Here is an 18,608-nt window from a genome sequence, read left to right as displayed (position 1 = left end):
GCTGATGAGAACACAGAACAACTCTATTGGGAATGCTAATGCGGATAGGCATCCATCTGTAGGTATGACTCTCCCCCGCAGTTGCACTGACTTACAGCTACCATATGGAGAACATCTTAACACAGCCACATCTATAAAAGTTTAACTCGTCCTTGCACTATAATTTGTTTTTCCACTTGTTCAGAAGCCAAAAAGAAACTTTTTGCCTGTTTACATCGATGTCTGTAAATGTCTGGGTTTGTGAAACACCTCTAAGTGGTACTGGGAATTGTTGCCATGCTACAGTGGCTCAGTTGTCAGTGTTGAATCCCTTAAGATGTTGGCTGAAGTCATAGCAACACCTGTAGCCTCATATTCAGAGTTAATGGTGCCTTATTTCATATGCATTGATGTCACAAGGTACTTTTCCAGTACCAGTGGCAAGCGTTTCATAACAGTGGCGTATCAGCGAAGTCAGTTACAGTGACACCGTTTGTACTGAGATGGATGTGGAGAGCTGGTTGAAAGAGGAACTTGGGAATGGATGACACTGAAAATCAACAGCTGTTGCACGCACGCACGCACACACACACACACACACACACACACAGCTGTTTGCCCTCAGACCCATGGGGTCAGTTCCTGATTACAGTGCGCCCATCTATCTCTAGGCCCCGATCTCTCTCGTACTACCTTCCCACAAGCTCTGCTCCCCCTCAGCGGGGTCTGGAGAAAGTGCTGCCTCACTGCCAAATCACACAAAGCCATTTCCTGTCGTTTCCTGTTGGGAGGAAAATGACCAGGGCTAATTTTAGACGGAGGGCTTGCAGAGCCGCAAAGAGCGAGCTTCTGCCCAGAGGGGGCCGGCCCTGCGAGTGGAAAAGCATTTATGTCACCGAACCTGTACCATGAATGAGAAGTCAGAGTGAACATTTTTTAATGAGATAGTCACTCCCCCCTCTCCCACACACACACTGTATACTTTATGGCCTGCTAGTTTGGTTTTCAGTCACTTTTCTCACACTCTTATGACCCAACCACAACTTTATACTGTACTATCGACAAAAAAGTGCATTCTGAAGTTTCAGGGCAGTTGCTAACTTGGTTTAGACCAGTAGTTAAGTGGTGCTGACCTGTACCTGACCAATAATGCCATAACTCTGAGACACCAAGTAATCCTGAGCCTTTGGCCCACCTGCCATTCCCGTCCAATAAAACTCACAAGCTGGATTGACCCAGACACCCACTCTTGACTAGTCTCTCACTCACCATGACCTCTTCTCTCTCTCTCTGTCCTCAGAATCTGACCGGCACTCGTCCTCCGCCCAGGTACACCTACGATCCCTCCATCTTCGCCTTCCGGTCCTTGAGCACGGCGCCCCCGTGCAGCCCCTTGACCCCGTCCGAGGATCCTCCCTGTTCGTAAGAAACTCGCCAGGCGTTCCTCTTCCCCCACCCCCGCTCATTCCCGTACCGCTGCTTGCCGCGGCTTCTGCAGCGAGACCGAGGAAGTGACTGTTAATGAGACTGACCGCTAGGAAAGACATTTGACGATGTTTGATGGTCGAACTATTGCACACTCAGGTAATCCCACTCTGTAACGCCATCACTTTGATCATTGCTCGCGGAATCAACAGGAACACTTTGAGAATAACATGGCCTAAACCACGGTATCAGGCAACAAGTTTTTAAGGATACTTCAGGTATTGCATATGTACAGCTGTCTCTCAGAACACCCTGTGAATGGAGTAGGAATGATCGAGAAACGAATATGGACTGTGGACCAGAGATGGTACAAAGGGACAAGGCAGCCATTTTGAAATAGACAACCTGAATTTAGTTTTGGGTTGGACAATTTCAAGGGAAATGCATGTAAGACAATCAAAAGGTTCCAAGGTTTCTTCCTTTGTTGTGATTTCTGGACACCTTGTAAGGTTCTTGGTAACTTTGTATACTAAACGTGGCAAGACGAGTCATCTGACATCTTGCCATTGATAAAATGAACATAGACAGTGGTCACATCTGTATAATGTAGATCTTGCCTGTCTGAAGAACTACTTTGTGGATGTCTTATTTCAGTATGCAGGTCATGATGAGCTATAACAAAATGTATGACTGTAGTTGAATAGTCAACCTTTGACCTTTGATGATGTACCCTTATTAATGAATTTGTGACTTCTAGTCCGGGTCAAAGTCAAGTACTTGTGTCCTCTTTCCCTGCATGAATTCCACTGTTTTGCAGAAAGAGAGGTATGTATAAATAAGGAAGTATGAGAATAGTTCGCTGCACAAAATTTGGCAAGTCTAATTGGTGCTTTGTTATGCATAGCCTACATGTAGTGTGCCATTTTTTCCAATATTGTACCTCATTACTTTCTAGGTAGACGAGGGCCACTGGTATATCTAAGACAGCCCAGTGTTTTCTAAAAAATCTCTTAATGCCTTGACATGACATTCCTGTTGTACTGAATGTAACTTGAGGTAATACTAGGCTATTGAAATTGGACAGAGATAACGGGAGTACAGTACAGACACTGAGAGAACAATTTTGCTCAAATAACACGATGACCTACTAGTGCATATGAATGTATCCCTTGTTGATTGTGTTGATTAAACACAATGTCACCACTGTAACTACGATTCGCTGAAGTGAATGTAACATTGTGACATGTCTTCGTCCCTTGTTGCATAAAATGAACCAATAAATGCCCTGTGGCCTCTTGTTTAGGAGGTGTTTTTCATTTGTATCCATCTACCATATATCTTGTGACATTTCATATTGTTGCCATGTTTTTACCCTCCTTGCAGCTAAATGTTTACCAACCATGTATTTGAAAATGTGGGCATGGTTTCCCACAGAATGTGTTGCTCAAGCAGCTCTTAAATCCCACATCTTGCTTGCTTGCTGTCTAAAGTCTAAATATAACTGATTGGTGTTTTAGATGAAGAAACAATCTTTAATGCTAAACATCCTGTTGATTACAGATGTGTTACAGTAAGTGAGAGGAGAGCAAGCCCATGTGTGTAATTTGACTCATGAGGTTATGAGCCAGAATGGAGGGTCTTCTCTTTGGGTGTGGAAGTTGATAATGAAAAAGTGTGTTTTAGACCAGATTTACCTGGGTCACTAGGTAGCCAGGCACCTGGACAAGCTTAGACTAACATGATCCACATTGGAGAAAAAAAACAAACTCTAAGAGAGTTTTAAAACAGGCCCTTGAGCTTGTAAGATATATCACCGGAACATCATCTGAGCGTGTGTGAAGAATCTGCCTGTTGGGGTTGACACAGGACTTGCTTATAACGTCTCATGAGTGCAGGCAGAGAAGACCGGTTTGTTTCCGTCCCCGATTTACTAGGTCACGGCGCAGAACATCGCACCAAAGATCTACAGCCAAGCCCGCAAGCTTCTTTGTGCCAGATCATTCCCTGAGAAATGCTCTTTGTGTGTGTGCGTGAGCTTGGGAGAGGGGGAAAGAAGCTCTGACGTCAAAACTGGGTTGAGAGTGAAGAGGACCCAGCAGTGAAAGAGTGATATAAGTGATGCAGTGTTGTAAGTTTAAGTAAAACACGGGTCAGTGAGAAGTAAACGGCTTAGAATAAACTCCCAAAACTGGAAACGACCCCAAAGCCTATGTACAGACAACTTTATTATACAAATATGTAACAAAATACATTTTTTTTGATAGGTTTACATCTCTTCTCCCTCAAAGTCAGAGGCTGAGCTGTGATTTGAGAAAGGACAAGAGAAGAGAGGGTGGAAAGAGCGTGGCAGGAAACCAATGGAACAACAGCACTGTGTGGGATTACAGACACAGAGGAATCCTGCTCTAGGCAAACGCACACGCACACCAATAGCTGAGTCACTCATAAAGACAATCTTGTTAAAAAGAGAACTTTGAGAGGGACGGACGTGTGTGTGTGTGTACGTGTACACAGGCACACACACACACACACACACTACACTTAGCTTGAGTCATTATCAGCTTGCGTTTCATCCAGTAAGCCATCCAAGTGTCCAGATGGTCAGAAAAGCTGCTTCAATGCTCTCCCTCTTTCTCTCTCTCTCTGTGCTACACACTCTCCTTTGAAAAAAAGGAAAAAAAAAAAAAAAAAAAGGTTATGCCGGCAATCGACTGAAGCCAAGTAGGGGAGGGATACAGATTGGATGTCAGGTGGATTTAACTGCAAGGGGAGCAGCCAAAAGAGCAGAAAGCTGAATCGAGATCAGTTAACACTTCTGCTCAGTCCTCCTCTATTTTCTGCTTGGATGATATATAAGACGGCCAATTCAAATAAAGGACAAAATTCAAGTGCTACCCGTTCCTATTATTTCCAGGGGTGAAAAGTGCCAAGCGGGCCGCTTGCCCAGTGTCTGCACTGAGGGGGGGCTATTCCTCGCCCCTGCCAATTTGAGCTAATGTGAATTGGAGTGGTGTGCTTTTGTTTATCGCACAGTTTGAGAATGCAAATGCGTCTGAACAGCTGAAGGGACAGAGGATAAATGAAAAGGTGCATCCTCGTTATCTCCGCTCCGTCCTTCTCCCGAGTCCCCTCGAAGTCAACAATGAGAAGAGTCGTGACATTTTTTTTGGTCCATCTTCGGTCTATCACATTTTCTCTCAAGCTCTTCTAAGCTAAGTATCATAAAGTCTTGAGGTGGTTCTTTATCACGCCGGTCAACAATAGATCAGCCTGGCACAGAAGTGGAGCAGGCTAAGGGTGTTTGGAGGGAAATGGGCAGTGCTAAGGAGACTGAAGGCTCTGTGTTGCTGCAGGTGTTTATCTGCAGTGTAAAAGGTGGTAGAAAGGAGAAAGTTCTCTGTCATGTCTTCCCTCAGTAGCCATACTTGTCATTGAGGTGGGTGCGGCCATCTCCGGTCTGACCTATGAATGAAGAAGAGCATCAAATGAATTCATACTTACAATGTCATGTTCACAGAAAGCAAAGAACATCATACGCAACACTAAATAAAAGGGTAGGACTATTCTAAGATACTGGAAACGTCACACTACTGAATTTCCCCAATGGAGCCAATAACATACTGTTCCTTCACCAGTCTTGCACGCATGCAAACCGAGTCATCACAACCAATCACAGTCCCAAACAGACACAGGAGCTTTGGCCCTGAATCCAAGCTGCATTTGGCAGTCGTTTCAAAGTTGATTTTACTCAGGCTTATCTTATCATTTTTAAGTGACTTTGATCTGCATTCCTTGGCGAACGATGAAAATGCAACTCCCATTGCACAAATGGACCGTGAAAGCCTGTTAACTTCCTCTCTCTCTCTCTCTCTCCATTTGCTTTTTTCCTTAGTTCCTTTGCCCAGTAGGCCGGCAACATGCAGCCTCATCAGTGTCAATGTGTCCTCGTCAAGACAGAGACGAGAAACGGTTTCTTTAATGTGGGACATCGTCCAATGAAACTGGATGTATGAGGATAACATTGCTGCTGCGTCAAGTTTCCTTTCCAGTACCTACTTCTGCACTGGGACGCTCCAGTCTCCCATCTAGCAAAGCCACTCTGGAGAATGGAACTTCATACTTAATATAAACTAGTGATCCTGCTGTGAATGTCCTGCAATCTCTGACCCATATTTGGATTACAAAAATGCCCTTATTTACAAGCTCCTTCAGACAAAGGGTCTTAGGTTTTGGAGAAAGAGCTTACATCCTGCTTATCAGAACAAAAACCAAGGGGATTGAGTTTACTTAGTTATTTAGGCTTGAACGCGGCCTGAGGACATGATCAAATGGTCATTAGGTCGGTCTTGGATCATAGTAATACATTTAGTGGAAGTATTTAAAACAATAGGGTTGTTTTACCTGAAGGAGGCATCCAGACACAATAATCAGGGTCGTCTTCTGGATACTGTCCTGAGAGCGGCACTGGAGGCTGTGGAAAAAAGTTATAAACTTATATGCAGCTGCAATACATTACGCATATTTTTCTGTATGGCAAAATGACACGTTAACTGTTGTTTATGAGGGCCTACCCTGCTAGGGCCGATAGCTTTCTTTTTGCCGCTCCTCTTGGGACTGGGCTCGGCCACTGGCTCTTCCTCACCTTCCGCTTTGGGCTCTGCAGAGACGTAGGGGCGTAAGAGCTCGTGCGCCGGTACCACTGACGCAAAACAACCAAGACTCACGAAACAGTAACACAGCCACAAACACAGCACCCACCTGCACTTGATGGGGCCGGGGCCTTCTTGGCGCTGCGGTGAGGCGCCTGGTCCGCTGCTGCAGCAGACTCCTCATCCCTCCTCTGTTTGTGACTTTGCCCTGATGAGAAATCAGACAAATGACAACACCTTGAGTGACTGAAATCAGGGATATGCACGAATCTGCCATGAGTAAGTTATTGCAGCCTGCAGTTCCACAAGGTGTTTCCAAGCCAAGTGGGGCAAAGTTAATCTTAAATAATAATCTTAGATTACTCCTCTAATGATTTTGACAACAGACAATGAGGAAACCAGATCCAATTCTAAAACCTTGCTTGACATTTTGTTAATACATAGTTTTGAAAAATATGACCTATATTTGATCTCTACTTGGGCAAATTTTTCCACTAAATAAGCCTGTTGAAAGAAGGCAGGCAGGAAGCATACATAGCCAACACTATGAGGTTTGTATTACAGAACTACTGCCACCCAGTGGTGTTTTAAGAAACTGAATAATTGAATAAATGAATACATGTAGAAATAATCTACTAATAAACCATGCATTGTGCATATTTTACCATTGTTTTACTTTTGTTTCTTTATTATTGCCTACTGGAGAAACCTTACAATGGTTTAATGATTCTTATGGAATCTAACCTTTGGACTCGTGGGACTGTGCTGGTTGCTCTCTCTGCCGCCTTGAGGGGCCGCTCTCTTGGGATATGGATGAACTGGACTTTAGAGGCTCAGCATTAGAGTCAGCAATACTTGCACACTCTTTATTATTATCATCCTCATTTTTCTCTGCTGCCTCCTCCTGCTCTTCTTCTTCCTCCTCATCCTCTTCTTCCTCTCCGCCTGGTGGAAGCTCTTTCATGTTGAAGAGCTCTGCGGGCAAGTTGGGGCGCTTAGGGGGCAACTTCTACAAGAGACAGAGGAATAACATCAATGACAGAGGAAAAATGAGGGAGAGCAAAAGAGATGAAAGGGTAATGAGATTAAAAATAGGGAAGAAAAAGGTAAAAATGCAAAACAGAGGAATAAAAGTGTCAGATGGCAGACATGAAAATTAGAAGAATAATAGTACTAGAGCCTCTACTCAGCTATCAACAGCACTTACCCCAATAGTACCAGTCTTCAGCTTGAACTTGCTCCCTCCCTTCATGGCTCCAAACAATGGTAAGGCCTTCTTAGGCTTCTGTGGGTCTGAGGCGCCACTATCAGACCAACACAGATCAGAATATCAATAAAGTTACACTTGTAAAATGGAATTTATCACGTTACTACCCCTATATATCAAAACATTTATTTGTAAGAATATCATTTTCTTCAATAGGTGAGGGGGTGTTTCAAAATTACAACCCTATTAACTATTTACCAGGACTGTTAGCTTGACACCTCTAAGAGATTATCACAGACATTTCTATAACTTTCCATGACAATGGTGGAGCATTAAGACTGTACATTTCTGCTTTTGAGGTAAATGACGTTTCTCAGCACAGAAATGCACAGATATAAATAACCTGATTTCTACTGCAGGGCTACGTGGGACTGGCCGATGCTTAGTCACTGTTTCAGTGACTGAATTTCCTCTCAAACAAAAGTTGTGCAACGCTTTATATCTTGCAGCCTACAGAGATTCTTTGTGAGCAGGCCTGAAGGTTCACATAAACCAGTGTTTTCAATCCTACGTTATATGCTCCTTGGCCTTGTTGTAGAAAACTCTTACTATCTATCTAATGCAAGGGATGTGTGAAGCTGTAAAATATATTCTGGTAGATTCCCTCAAAATGACCCATTTGTAAAATTCCCTGACATTTTGTGCCTTCAGGGAATTTATGAAATTCTCCGACTTTCCTTAAAATACAGCTCTCTCCGATTTCTACGAAATTCCTAAACCTGTGGGACCCCTGAACGCAGTGTCGTGTCTCACCCTGGCTGCAGCGAGGGCATCTGGGCGGGCCGCGTGAGCTCGACCAGTTTGCGTAGCCGCTGGGCCTCTTTGCGCAGGTCGGCCATGTGCACGTGGAGCTTCCTGCGCTCCACGCCGTCCATCGCCGCCTCGCTTCGCACCGCACTCATGAAGGCGTCCAGGGGGTCTTCGGTGGAAGAACCGGAGCTGTCTGAGAGGGAGGAACGAGCAGAAAGGTCTGATATATACAGGCTATACAGTGACACAAGGGCACATACACTGGACGGAGATGGGACTATTTAAAGATAGCGGGACATAAGGCCACCGAACAGTGAACACACAGCTTATCTGGACTCACCTCTCCCACCAGCGCTGAGCTTTTTCTGAATCTCTGCCAGCTCCTTCTCCACCTCTGCCAGTTTGGACACCTTATTGAAAATCAAACACATAAGTGATGCAACACAAAGTTCTGCTTCCCACTATAGCATACCACAACAATTAAGGTTTGAGCCTACTACTACCAAGAAGTACAAAAGATCAATTCCCATCACCCTAAAGAGGACGCTTAAATTTAGCCGCCCATCTAATGACCCGGGAAATACACAAGGTCGATAATCAGTGTGACAAGGTCGAACAGGGATAAGTCGATCCCACAAAATAACGCTGCTCAGGATCAGGGTTGAGACCTGGGTCAAACCAGCATATCATAATAATATACTCTTGGGTTGTGTTTGTGAAAGGGGCAGTAGATTATTACCAGCGATTCATAGGTGTCAGGCCGCTCCTCGATCTTGCCCGCCTTCTTCATGCGCTCCTGCCTCTTCCTCTCCACGGCGCCGGTTCGGTCCAGAAAGGTGTCGTCGTCGCTGTCGTAGTAGTCCTCGTCTTCCCAGTTCTTCTTCTTGCGCTTACGGGACACTGGAGGTGGTAGTGGGGGATTGTAAGTGGGTAAAACTTTTATTGCGCTTCTGAAAATACGGTGTAGATAATTGCCAAACCTCAGAACAAGCTACAACCTTGTCAAACGGTGGTTCAAACCTTTCCCGCTATCAAACATTCCCACCTGCTTCCTGGCGCAGCAGCCCTCTGGCCTCCAGGATGCGACACGCCTCCAAACAGCACTGGACGGCGGCTTCTTTCTTCTTCCCTGTGTGAGTCACCTCGGCAACCAGCTGCCTGCCCGAGGCATCGTCCACTGGCAGCCTGAAAAGGAAGACGGACATGAATCGCGGGATGCAAACACATCAGTTTGCAAAGTTCTGCTTAGCCAAAAAAGTAAAAGCGTAGAATTCGATTATTCGACCAGAATTCTACATCATGTCCATACACTTCGACTTACTTTATTCTGCAGAGCCAGGTGCCATGGTTTTTGTCTTCATACTCAAACTCCAGCTCCTCCCCTGGGACAAAAGACACAAAGTCGAGGACAATAAGTGAAAGAAACAAATCGATTTCAAAATGCACAAATGCTGAGCTGGGAGTGTGGAATGAGCCCATCAACAGGGTCTCCATCTCACCAAAACACTTGTACTCATTTATTTCAACAACGTAATCAGCAAGCAAACATTTTCCAAACCATTACTAACTAACCACACAGCCAGTCCAGAATCACTCTATATAAACACACAAAAAGTATGCATATCCTTAGACCTATCTAATTGACTTCTTCTTGCCATGGATCAACAGCAGGAGCGCTCACCTTCTCTGTCGTAGAAGCCCTGCAACGCCTTCTTGGGGTCTTTCAGGTAGGCGGCCTCCTGATCTTCATGGAACTCTGTGGCAAATGGGTTTTCCTCGTTCTCGTCTTCCTCCGGGACTGCCTCCTCGGCTATAGGGTGGATTTGCGGAGACATATGGAGAGAAGGGAATAGAGAGAACCGGGGGATTACTTTGCGTCTCAAGTTATTTGCCTATGGAGGAGTCGATTCCCGCTCAATCAGGAAGATAAGGCAGCCACATGTCGACACAGATGACACGGCTTAATCCATGGATAAATCAATAAGGGTCACCTGCCACACTGGCTGGCAACTTTTTGAGATGATAACATGTGAAAGTCTCAGTTATAGTCTATATATTCTTGGTCTTTGCCAGTTCTCAATCTCTCAATCATCCGAATAAAGGGTGGACTGTTTCCATTCTTTGCAGCAAAGCTTACCCATTCCCCAAGAACAGCCTGAATCTTCCTTTGATGTTTTCCCCTGGCCCTTGTCGCTTCCGCCTTCTCCGCCTTCACCGTCTTTCTCCTCCTTCCCCTCATTGTTGTCGTCGTCGTCGTCAGAACCTTCTCCCATCATCCTCTTCTCCAGCTCCGCCCTCTGTTTGCGGGCACGCTCCCTCAGCTCTGTCACTGTTAGTTCGGACTCCTCTTCCTCGTCAAATTCCGGACCCTGCGGGAAGACAGTAAAGATACAGACTCAGCCTATACTGAAGAGGTGCTTAGGAATATTAATGGGGATTTCTGCTTTTCATAGACCACCTTTACACCTAGCAGTAACTTGCGTCTTGGGTGATCATATTGTAATCGGATGGAGAAAAACACATAAAATACAGGTGTAAATGCAACTAAAGACAAAGATCTGATCACCCAAACTACCTCTGAAGGTGGTCAGTGACACTTTTGGCCACATTATCATCAAAGTGTGAATACAACACATCCTCAATCCACATATAGCAACTACAGAAATGGATCCAACCAGGAAATGCATGCAAATCAAACATGCTTGTCAAAATGGATTGTCAAGATATTTGTAGATGGGAAACAAGCAAGATCAAGTGTTTACTGTCACTTAAAGAGGATGGGATGGATGGTGTGTGTGGCAATCTGTATTTTGGTGAGGGAAAGAGACAGCTGATTTCAATGTGCAACCTAGATATGCATTTTAATGTCAGGTGTGTGTCATCCAGTGAAATCATATCAAGACAAAATCTGGGTTCACAGCATGCTTTACCTGCAGGATAAAAAGCCTGGTGCTCCCACCAAACTTCAGTACGTGGCCAACACGAAGCCTGATGTAGGTCTTCGGGGGAATCTTGTTCTTATTCACAACGGTACCGTGTGTGCTGCCCAAGTCGTGGACGTAAAACCCTTTTTCCTCTCCGACCGACTCCTCCTCCTCCCCGGGCTGCCCGCGGTACTGTATGATTGCATGGTACCTGGAGATGGAGGGATGCTCCAGGGACACATCACACACAGGTAAACGTCCAACCACGAAGTAACTTCTGTGCGTGAGGGGTACCGTATCCACTATGGCGCCGTTCTTGAGGATTTCAAGAGCATAGGGGATATCTGCTGCCGTCCCTCCCCACGGAGGCTCTGTGTACGGGAGAGGGGGGAATTTCCCAGCCGGTGGCCCCTTGGCAGGAAGCACCTTTGGTCTGGCTTCTTGCTTACTAGTCTTGACAGGAGCCACGGCCTTTTCCTTGTCGCCTTGTTCGCCGTCTTTTTCCTGGCCTTTTTCGGGGGTTTTGTTTTCATTTTCAGGACCTGGAGACGCGTCACTGGTGCCGGCGGTGTCTGCTTCTGCGTTGTGTTTTTCTTTTTCGCTGCTTGGTTCGGCGACGGCTGCTGGTTTTGACGGCGCAGGACCGCGTCTGCTGGCGAGGGAAGGCGCAGCAAAAAGAGCCGGTTTCTTAAAAGGGTCCTCTGCTTCGTGTCCATTTTCGGCCTCGTCTTTCTTTTCAGTTTCGCTACCGTTCTCGTTGGTCAAGCCGTCGTCCGTTTCCATGGCAGAGTCGATTTCTTCATCTGCATTTCTCTCACACTGTTCTGTCTGCGAGGGGGCCGCCATGTTTATTTGGTGCGACTGTAAAATGTGCCCGGCTCTTCTACACCACCAGATTTCGAATAATGGGCCTTTAAAAACTCATAAAATGTATCTAACAAAGAAATTGTATTTAATTGTTATGATAAGTAAAACTATCCCGTATGACAATCAAATTTATCAATTTATCCCTTTCAGATAATTTCTTTGTTGCGGAACTAAAGTACATTGTCTAGCTGTTTACCCGACGTGTTTGACAACACGGACAGAGAAAGCTCCTGTGCAACTGTCTCACGACTGCTCACGACCAGCAAAACATTTTACCCATCTCTGCAGCGATGTGAGTTACTGTTATGCCTTCATGGAGTCATTTTTGTACATTTTATCTGACATAATGTCAACATACTGCTACGTGCTTTAGCTGCTTTGTAGCTTAGCCACTCTTGCTTCCGTATGAATGAGTGCTGTGTGCTGCTACCTAGCCCTGATAACGTTGCGTTCTTTCTTGTCTGGAGAGCAAATGCCAAACTCCAGTCAGAAATCTGACAATCTATGTGGCCTTGCTATTTGGCAAACAGACGTACTCGGTAGAACATGACTTAAGACCTTTTACGGATGAATACAATTCACTCTTCAATTCGGCACACATCCAGTATACCAGGCATCACTTATTTCAATAAAATTTCAACTGTTACAGTTGGTTTGCCTGCTATTCCTACAATCTTCTTCCATCATAATAACGTTACACCCAGGTTACACCTCTAATTACGGTAGCGAGTGTGAACCACTAAGATGATATTTTATTGGAAAAAGGTGTTGCTCGGTGGAGGAAGGTGCAAGGAAGTATTAAATTTCAGTTTACTAATTTACCCACCCTTTTTATTTGCCGAATAGAGCATACCCATCTCTTTATGCTAGTATGCATTTTTATGAGATAAATGCATAGTATCATAGGGAGAAGCATCAAACTGATATAAGTTAAATTAAGTTAGGGACTGCAAAAAAATCGAAATGAATGCTATTCTGAAAATATAATTGAGTTTTGCTTGTTTGCCTTATGATGATCACCAACTGGAGGTCATAGTTTACCCACCTGTTTATTTACCGTCTTCATCATTCACTGATTGTGATGCTCACTCTTCCTCCCTCTCCTCCTTTCTCATATCCAGATTCCAGACGCCACGCGAGCTTGAGTCTTTGATCAGTCATCATGATGCGATACTGGGGTGAGATCCCCGGCCCGGCGGGGGCTCCTCCCAGCCGCAGCTCCTTCGACCTGCTCCAGCGCGAGTTTCGCTCGGTGGAGATGCAGGACCCCCCCCTGCACCAGCCGTCGGCCCAGCGCCCGCGGCCCACCACGATGCTGGACATCCCCTCGGAGCCCTGCAGCCTCACCATCCACACGGTGCAGCTATGCCAGCACGCTCGCCGCCTCCGCGGCCTGTTGGCGGCGGCCCAGGCCCAGGCTCAGGGTCAGGGCTCGGCGTCTTCCGAGGGCGGCAGCAAGCCGGAGGAGGCCGACGCCAAACTGCCCCTCCGCCCGCCCACGCCGCCTGCCATGCCAGACGACCTGCTGCCCCTGGACAGCAAAGCCCCCCGGCAGCCCTTCCAGCTCCGCCATAGTGACCCTGAAAGTGACTTCTATAAGTGAGTTGCTCTCCTTGGGCGGTTGTGCCAAGATGTTGCTGTCTGTTTTGTTTGTAATTAAAGTCCCCATGAAATGAACTTTCATTACTTTTACTGAGACAAAAGGTTTCTTCCTTACTGTAACACATGAAATTATAGCTAATAATTTATCATTTTCAGTTTAGCTACTCTCCATCAATGATCTCCCTTCTTTTCCTCTGATTCTTCTCCCGTCCCAAAGGGGTAAAGGCGAGCCGGTCACCGAGCTGAGCTGGCCCTCCTGCAGGCAGCTCCTCTACCAGTCGGTGGCCACCGTCCTGGCCCACGCCGGCTTCGAGTCGGCCCAGGAGAGCGTGCTGGAGACCCTGACCGACCTGGTCCACGAGCACTACCTGCGCCTGAGCCGCCTGCTGCGGGTGGCGGTGGACCGGGAGGCGCGCCAGGGGGCCAGCCCGTTCCCAGACGTGGTGGAGCAGGTGTTCCACGAGGTGGGCATCGGCAGCGTGCTGGCCCTGCAGCGCTTCTGGCAAGTGCGCATCAAGGACTATCACAGCTACATGCTCCAGGTGAGGAGTAGGGATGGGTCATAAAAAACAAATATTCATGTATTTCTCCACAGGGATCAACGTCGATTTGTGTAATTTGGCTGTGAGAACAAAAAAGTTAGGCGCAACACTCACTCAAAAATATAGACTCTATTGCATTAAAATAGCACAAGCCCTCCGCAATTGAACACATGGATGAAAGTACAGAATGGCATTGACAGAGTGCACCTACATGGTGTCACCTTATCTGAATACCTCAGAAAAGTTTTTAATGCAACAAATAGAGTCTATATTTTTCTACTGAGCGCCTAACTTTTTTGTTCTCTTTACTGATGTTTTTATAAGCAGCATCTCGACTCTGGCTGTTTGAGCACAACTAAGATAATTGCTGTAATTTAATTCTAAACCTTTTTTAAATATTGAGATACATCATGAAAATAATTTTAACAGAGATTAACTAACAATGTAGTGCTCAAATGGCTGCGTAGTAGCTATGCCGTAAACCAGCAACCAGGGAGGCTGCTCCATCTCTCTCATGTTGTTTTGTCCTCATCCTCCAGTAGCTGCTTTCAGTAGCAATTTCATTATCAAAGCCACACAAAGAACCCAGCATGGGCAAACTTCAAGAAAGTAAAGTGCAATCTTGTTCAGTGTAAGCTACCCGTGGCTCCACCACAACAACGCCGAATCATCTCTAAAAGCATCCAGCTATTCCTACAAGTGAGGAAGACGGACCGAGCCAAACGAGCTTGACGACGTCTGTGCAAGCTGCTCAGAAGGGAGACGGGAGCCAAACTGAGAGATTCTCTTCCCTCAGTGCCACCATGCCTGCTAAAGATATGCAGCCGCTCAGCACCGTGGAAAGCAGAAATTCATGGAAGTGATGATTTTTGTCCATGATCTGCTTTAAAATCCTTCGTACCCAATATCTGAATATTCATTTAATGATCATGATTCACCGACCATGAGAAACTGGACACATCCTTAGTGAGGATCTGACTGTTGTTTTGTTAATGTGTCTGTATGGGTGATTATTATCAAGTCAATCTAACATGATACATCATTTGCATATGTTAATCCTGTGATCTTGGGACAGCTTCAGTTTAGGTTTGTTAACATGAGCAAACTGCTGTCACAGTGTAGACAAAGTCAGCGTCCCATTCATTTGTCAATAGAGGAGGTCCAAAGACTATGACTTGATGATGTCACAGATTGTCCACCTCTTTTAGTGAGGATTTTGCCCTTTCAAATTGAACAAGAGAGATGTGTTGTCTGTGAGCAAGGCTTTATTTTGGTCTCAGTCTCCATAAGGAGAGAGAATTTTGTATGGCTTTAGTGTCTTTACTCATGCTATATGCTATATATATTTGTACTATTGTACATATATATATGTAGTATATATATGTTAGTATGTGTTGAATTATTCTCTGAATACTTCGTTAATTAATTTCAATTGTTTGTCAACTTCAAAAGTTGATTTTTCCTTTCCAGACTTTTTTCTTCAAAATTTCAGCTGGACTGTTAAAAATAAGTTTCACTTGGAGATTTTAACATGTGCAAAGGTAAATGTGTTACATTTACCATATCCTCACATTTACCATAACGCCTATACAACATAGCAGACTGAAGGACAAACACTGAAAAACTGTAATTACAACATATTCAACTACATCATAAGTATGTGCATACACTGCGTTCCTCAAAGCAAGTGCAGCATTATGTTAGAAACTCTTTCAGGTCAGAAAATAATAATGTGATCATTATTGAATTCTAGATTATGACCTTTCTTCATCCACCAGCCTGTACCAGTGAAATGGGACTAACAAAGACGTTGCTCTTCCAGGTGAGCAAGGATCTGTCCGAGGAGTACGAGTGGCTGGTGAACCCGGAGAAGGCCCTGGAGGACTCCAAGCCGCCCAGGATCAAGGAGGAGCCCATGAGCGACATCTCCTTCCCCGTCAGCGAGGAGCCCGAGGCGGACCTGGCCTCCGGGGACCAGGCCCTGCCCATGGGGGTGCTGGGGGCCCACGGCGAGAGGCTGGCCACCGGCCTGGACGGCGACCACTCTCCTCACGCCTCAGGTTAGACTAGCATTCATATTCAAATATATACATATATGCATAACTCCTACAGATGGTGTTGATGTCTGCTGGGGTTGAACCTTGAGTGTTGCTATATCTGTATACTGGAGTAATTAAAGCTGCTAAGTGTTGCATTTAAACATCACTAATCTCGCCCGCTCCCTCTCCCCTGCTCTCGCCAGGCGGCGGCGGGGCCAACAGCTCCCCTCTGTGGCCGCAGGTGAAGATGGAGCCCCAAGACGGGGAGGAGGGCCAGGGCGCCGGCCACCACCACCACCACCACCACGGGGTCCTGGGGGGCGACGTGTTCGAGGAGGGGGGGCCCATGTCCACCATGAGCGAGTCCGGAGGCGCCATGGCACCCTCCCCCGGGGGCGCGGCGTCAGACGGCAGCTACGCCTCGCACTCGCCCGACTCCCTGATGGGCACCTCGCCCGTCTTCAACCAGAGACCCAAGAAGCGGGCGAAGAAGATGTGAGGGTCCGTCTCCAGCCGGACCAGAGACAGTGGACTCTGAAATCACCAACAAGTCTTCCAAGCTGGCTATCCTGCTATGAAAATCCGACTAGATTTGATAAAAGTGGTAGAATACACCACTTGTACAAGGTTAGTCCCTAGGTCTCCCCTCCTCATAGCTGTGCAGAAGTCCATTGTACACGGCCATTGTATAAACTGAATGGGACGGTCATGGAAAGCCTCACTAAGGGGCCAGTAATGACATGAAAGAACCGAACTGATGAGGACAAAACTGTTCTGATGAGTATTTTGTAGTTTTTCAAGATTGTGCGCATGAGTAGAATGTTTGAGAAAATAGCTGAAAATGTTGTTACTGGCTATATAAATAGGGTTAAATGCCAAAAGAATAAATGTCTTTTTAAGTTATTTGGGTTATTTAGTGATTTTTGACTGTATTGAGTTTTAGAGCTTGACAATTAGCCTTATCAATTTTAAGAAAAAGTAAAGAAAACTAAGAGGGCCAAAACTGTTGATACCTTGAGAAAGCAAAGTATTCAGTCTTACTAATTTAAGAGAATGGTAAGTCTTTTTCTCCTCACACACCAATCACTGCCCATGTCATCCATTAAGCTTAAAAGATGCACCGCCAACAAGGAAAATATTCTTTTCTCCTCATGAACATGCCGTAGCATATTATAATACATTTCCAAGCACCCCCGCTCCCCCCCCCTGCAGTATTCCAGCCCAACACCGGAGCGACAAACCGAGACGACACACTCGGAGACGCACACTTCACACACCTGTCAACCTGAAGCTGCTCTGCTAAATTAGCATCTGTTTCAGTAATGAAGCAAAGCTGTGAATGCAACACCAGAGGCAATTATAACTTGGTTGTCTGCATCATGAAGGCGACATCAATTCAGCCTTAATGGCAAATTAATTACAGTATGCATAATTTTGCATGCCAAATGAGCAAGCTGTTTTGAATACATGTGATTTTCTTTTGTGTGCCTCTTTCGTTCTCACAATTAGCTAGGTAATTGTCCGTGCCAATGGGTAAACTAAGGAAGTGTTGATGGGGTCACATGTATTGATATTCAGTTGGCTGCGTTGATACTCCGTTGTCGTTTGGTTTGGTTTTGCACAGCACCTTAAAAAATGTGCTTTGATTTGCATTGTTGTGTCCCAGGTGGGAGTTTGTAGCAGCTGGGGAAAAAAAATTAGTATTCCGGTGTTATGATTGAAACGGCTACCCTTGTCGATGCAAATTACTGTAAGTAATGTCACCTGGTTCTAATAGGAATCATGAATTATTTCCTCCTCTGACATTCTGCTGTTTAAATCGAAAACAACTCCACTATCGCCATCAGCGGTGGATGGAAACCTGGCCTAATCACTCATCATTTGTGGGCAAGTCTCAGTCTGCATCTCATAAAAAACCCTTAATGTCCCGGACATGTGCACCGACAACTGTGACTGTCTCTGATGGGAAACACAAAGAGACCCACTTAAAGCGCAGCCTTATAATATGTGTGCGCCGACATGCTGGGAAGAACAATGTGACCCCTCCGTTTGTCAACAGCTTCGGAGCGGCTCTGCGCTGGGGGAGAACGGTGTAATTACAAAAATGTCAAGATGTGTTTGAGCGGGGGTCCTGATTTGAGTGGGGCCAGGAAAGAAAGGAACCCGCTAATGATTAATTACCGCGCTATGTGCAAAGTCCTTAATTTAGCACAGAATTGAATTGCTCCAGCGTTTTGAGTTTTGAGCAGAATGAGAAAAAAGTTGAATTGAATAGAAGGGAAATCTGCACTCTCAAAAACATATCTTGATTGATTTGATGTTTTAAACAAAAAACATGCAGCTTCTTCTCAGTTTTCCAAGTTGCGTGTTTTTTGTTTAAAACATGTAAAATAAAACTGAAGATACCTTTTGTTTCTTATTTGAAATTGACACACCAGAGAAGCATTTGCACTTTCTTAGTCATTCACTATAGTAATTCTCACAGAATGAAATGGGATGCTCCTTTAGGATTCCCATTTGTCTGTTTTGGAACAAGTCACATGAATGGTGAAGATGAGACATCC

General features: G+C 45.5%; 3 protein-coding genes across 4 annotated transcripts in view; 2 read left to right on the top strand and 1 right to left on the bottom strand.

Moving 5' to 3' along the window:
• LOC139927016 (uncharacterized) overlaps positions 1-18,608 on the top strand; it is a 132,151-nt gene that overhangs the window by 15,936 nt on the left and 97,607 nt on the right. The window contains exon 5 of one of the 2 annotated variants that reach the window (XR_013507274.1): positions 1,280-2,057. Coding sequence is in view for 1 of the 2 variants with exons in the window: in XM_071918982.2 (XP_071775083.1) it covers positions 1,280-1,405 (126 nt within the window). In the remaining variant the exon portion in view is untranslated. Of the gene's footprint in view, positions 1-1,279; positions 2,707-18,608 lie in introns of those variants that run through there. The other variant, XM_071918982.2, reaches the window with a different exon arrangement.
• On the bottom strand, positions 3,612-11,840 carry slc4a1ap (solute carrier family 4 member 1 adaptor protein). Its single transcript, XM_071918959.2, has 14 exons — positions 11,001-11,840; positions 10,208-10,439; positions 9,752-9,880; positions 9,392-9,452; positions 9,116-9,255; positions 8,810-8,970; positions 8,411-8,480; positions 8,074-8,263; positions 7,261-7,357; positions 6,798-7,062; positions 6,163-6,261; positions 5,976-6,061; positions 5,806-5,875; positions 3,612-4,866 (listed from the first exon to the last, which is right to left on the bottom strand). Exons 1-14 carry the CDS (start codon positions 11,838-11,840, stop codon positions 4,817-4,819), a joined length of 2,490 nt encoding a protein of 829 aa, XP_071775060.2. The 3' UTR covers positions 3,612-4,816.
• supt7l (SPT7 like, STAGA complex subunit gamma) lies at positions 12,085-16,919 on the top strand. Its single transcript, XM_071918976.2, has 5 exons — positions 12,085-12,153; positions 12,983-13,460; positions 13,681-14,005; positions 15,828-16,065; positions 16,248-16,919. The coding sequence occupies exons 2-5, from the start codon at positions 13,024-13,026 to the stop codon at positions 16,541-16,543; spliced, it is 1,296 nt and encodes a 431-aa protein (XP_071775077.2). The 5' UTR covers positions 12,085-12,153; positions 12,983-13,023; the 3' UTR covers positions 16,544-16,919.

The sequence above is a fragment of the Centroberyx gerrardi genome, chromosome 17 (genome assembly GCF_048128805.1).
Source record: "Centroberyx gerrardi isolate f3 chromosome 17, fCenGer3.hap1.cur.20231027, whole genome shotgun sequence".
NCBI lineage: Eukaryota > Metazoa > Chordata > Actinopteri > Beryciformes > Berycidae > Centroberyx > Centroberyx gerrardi.
Note: the sequence above shows the minus strand (reverse complement) of the source record. Positions and strands in the feature narration are given on the sequence as shown.

Bases quoted from the DNA above. Each gene is read 5' to 3' on its own strand.
- slc4a1ap (XM_071918959.2), bottom strand. From the start codon at position 11,840: ATGGCGGCCCCCTCGCAGACAGAACAGTGTGAGAGAAATGCAGATGAA. The intron at 8,481-8,809 runs GTAATAATCTAC...ATTTTCAATAAG, and splicing joins CTGACACCTATGAATCGCTG to GTGTCCAAACTGGCAGAGGT. The intron at 4,867-5,805 runs GTAAAACAACCC...CTTCATTCATAG, and splicing joins TGTCTGGATGCCTCCTTCAG to GTCAGACCGGAGATGGCCGC.
- supt7l (XM_071918976.2), top strand. From the start codon at position 13,024: ATGATGCGATACTGGGGTGAGATCCCCGGCCCGGCGGGGGCTCCTCCC. The intron at 13,461-13,680 runs GTGAGTTGCTCT...CCCGTCCCAAAG, and splicing joins CCTGAAAGTGACTTCTATAA to GGGTAAAGGCGAGCCGGTCA. The intron at 16,066-16,247 runs GTTAGACTAGCA...TGCTCTCGCCAG, and splicing joins CCACTCTCCTCACGCCTCAG to GCGGCGGCGGGGCCAACAGC.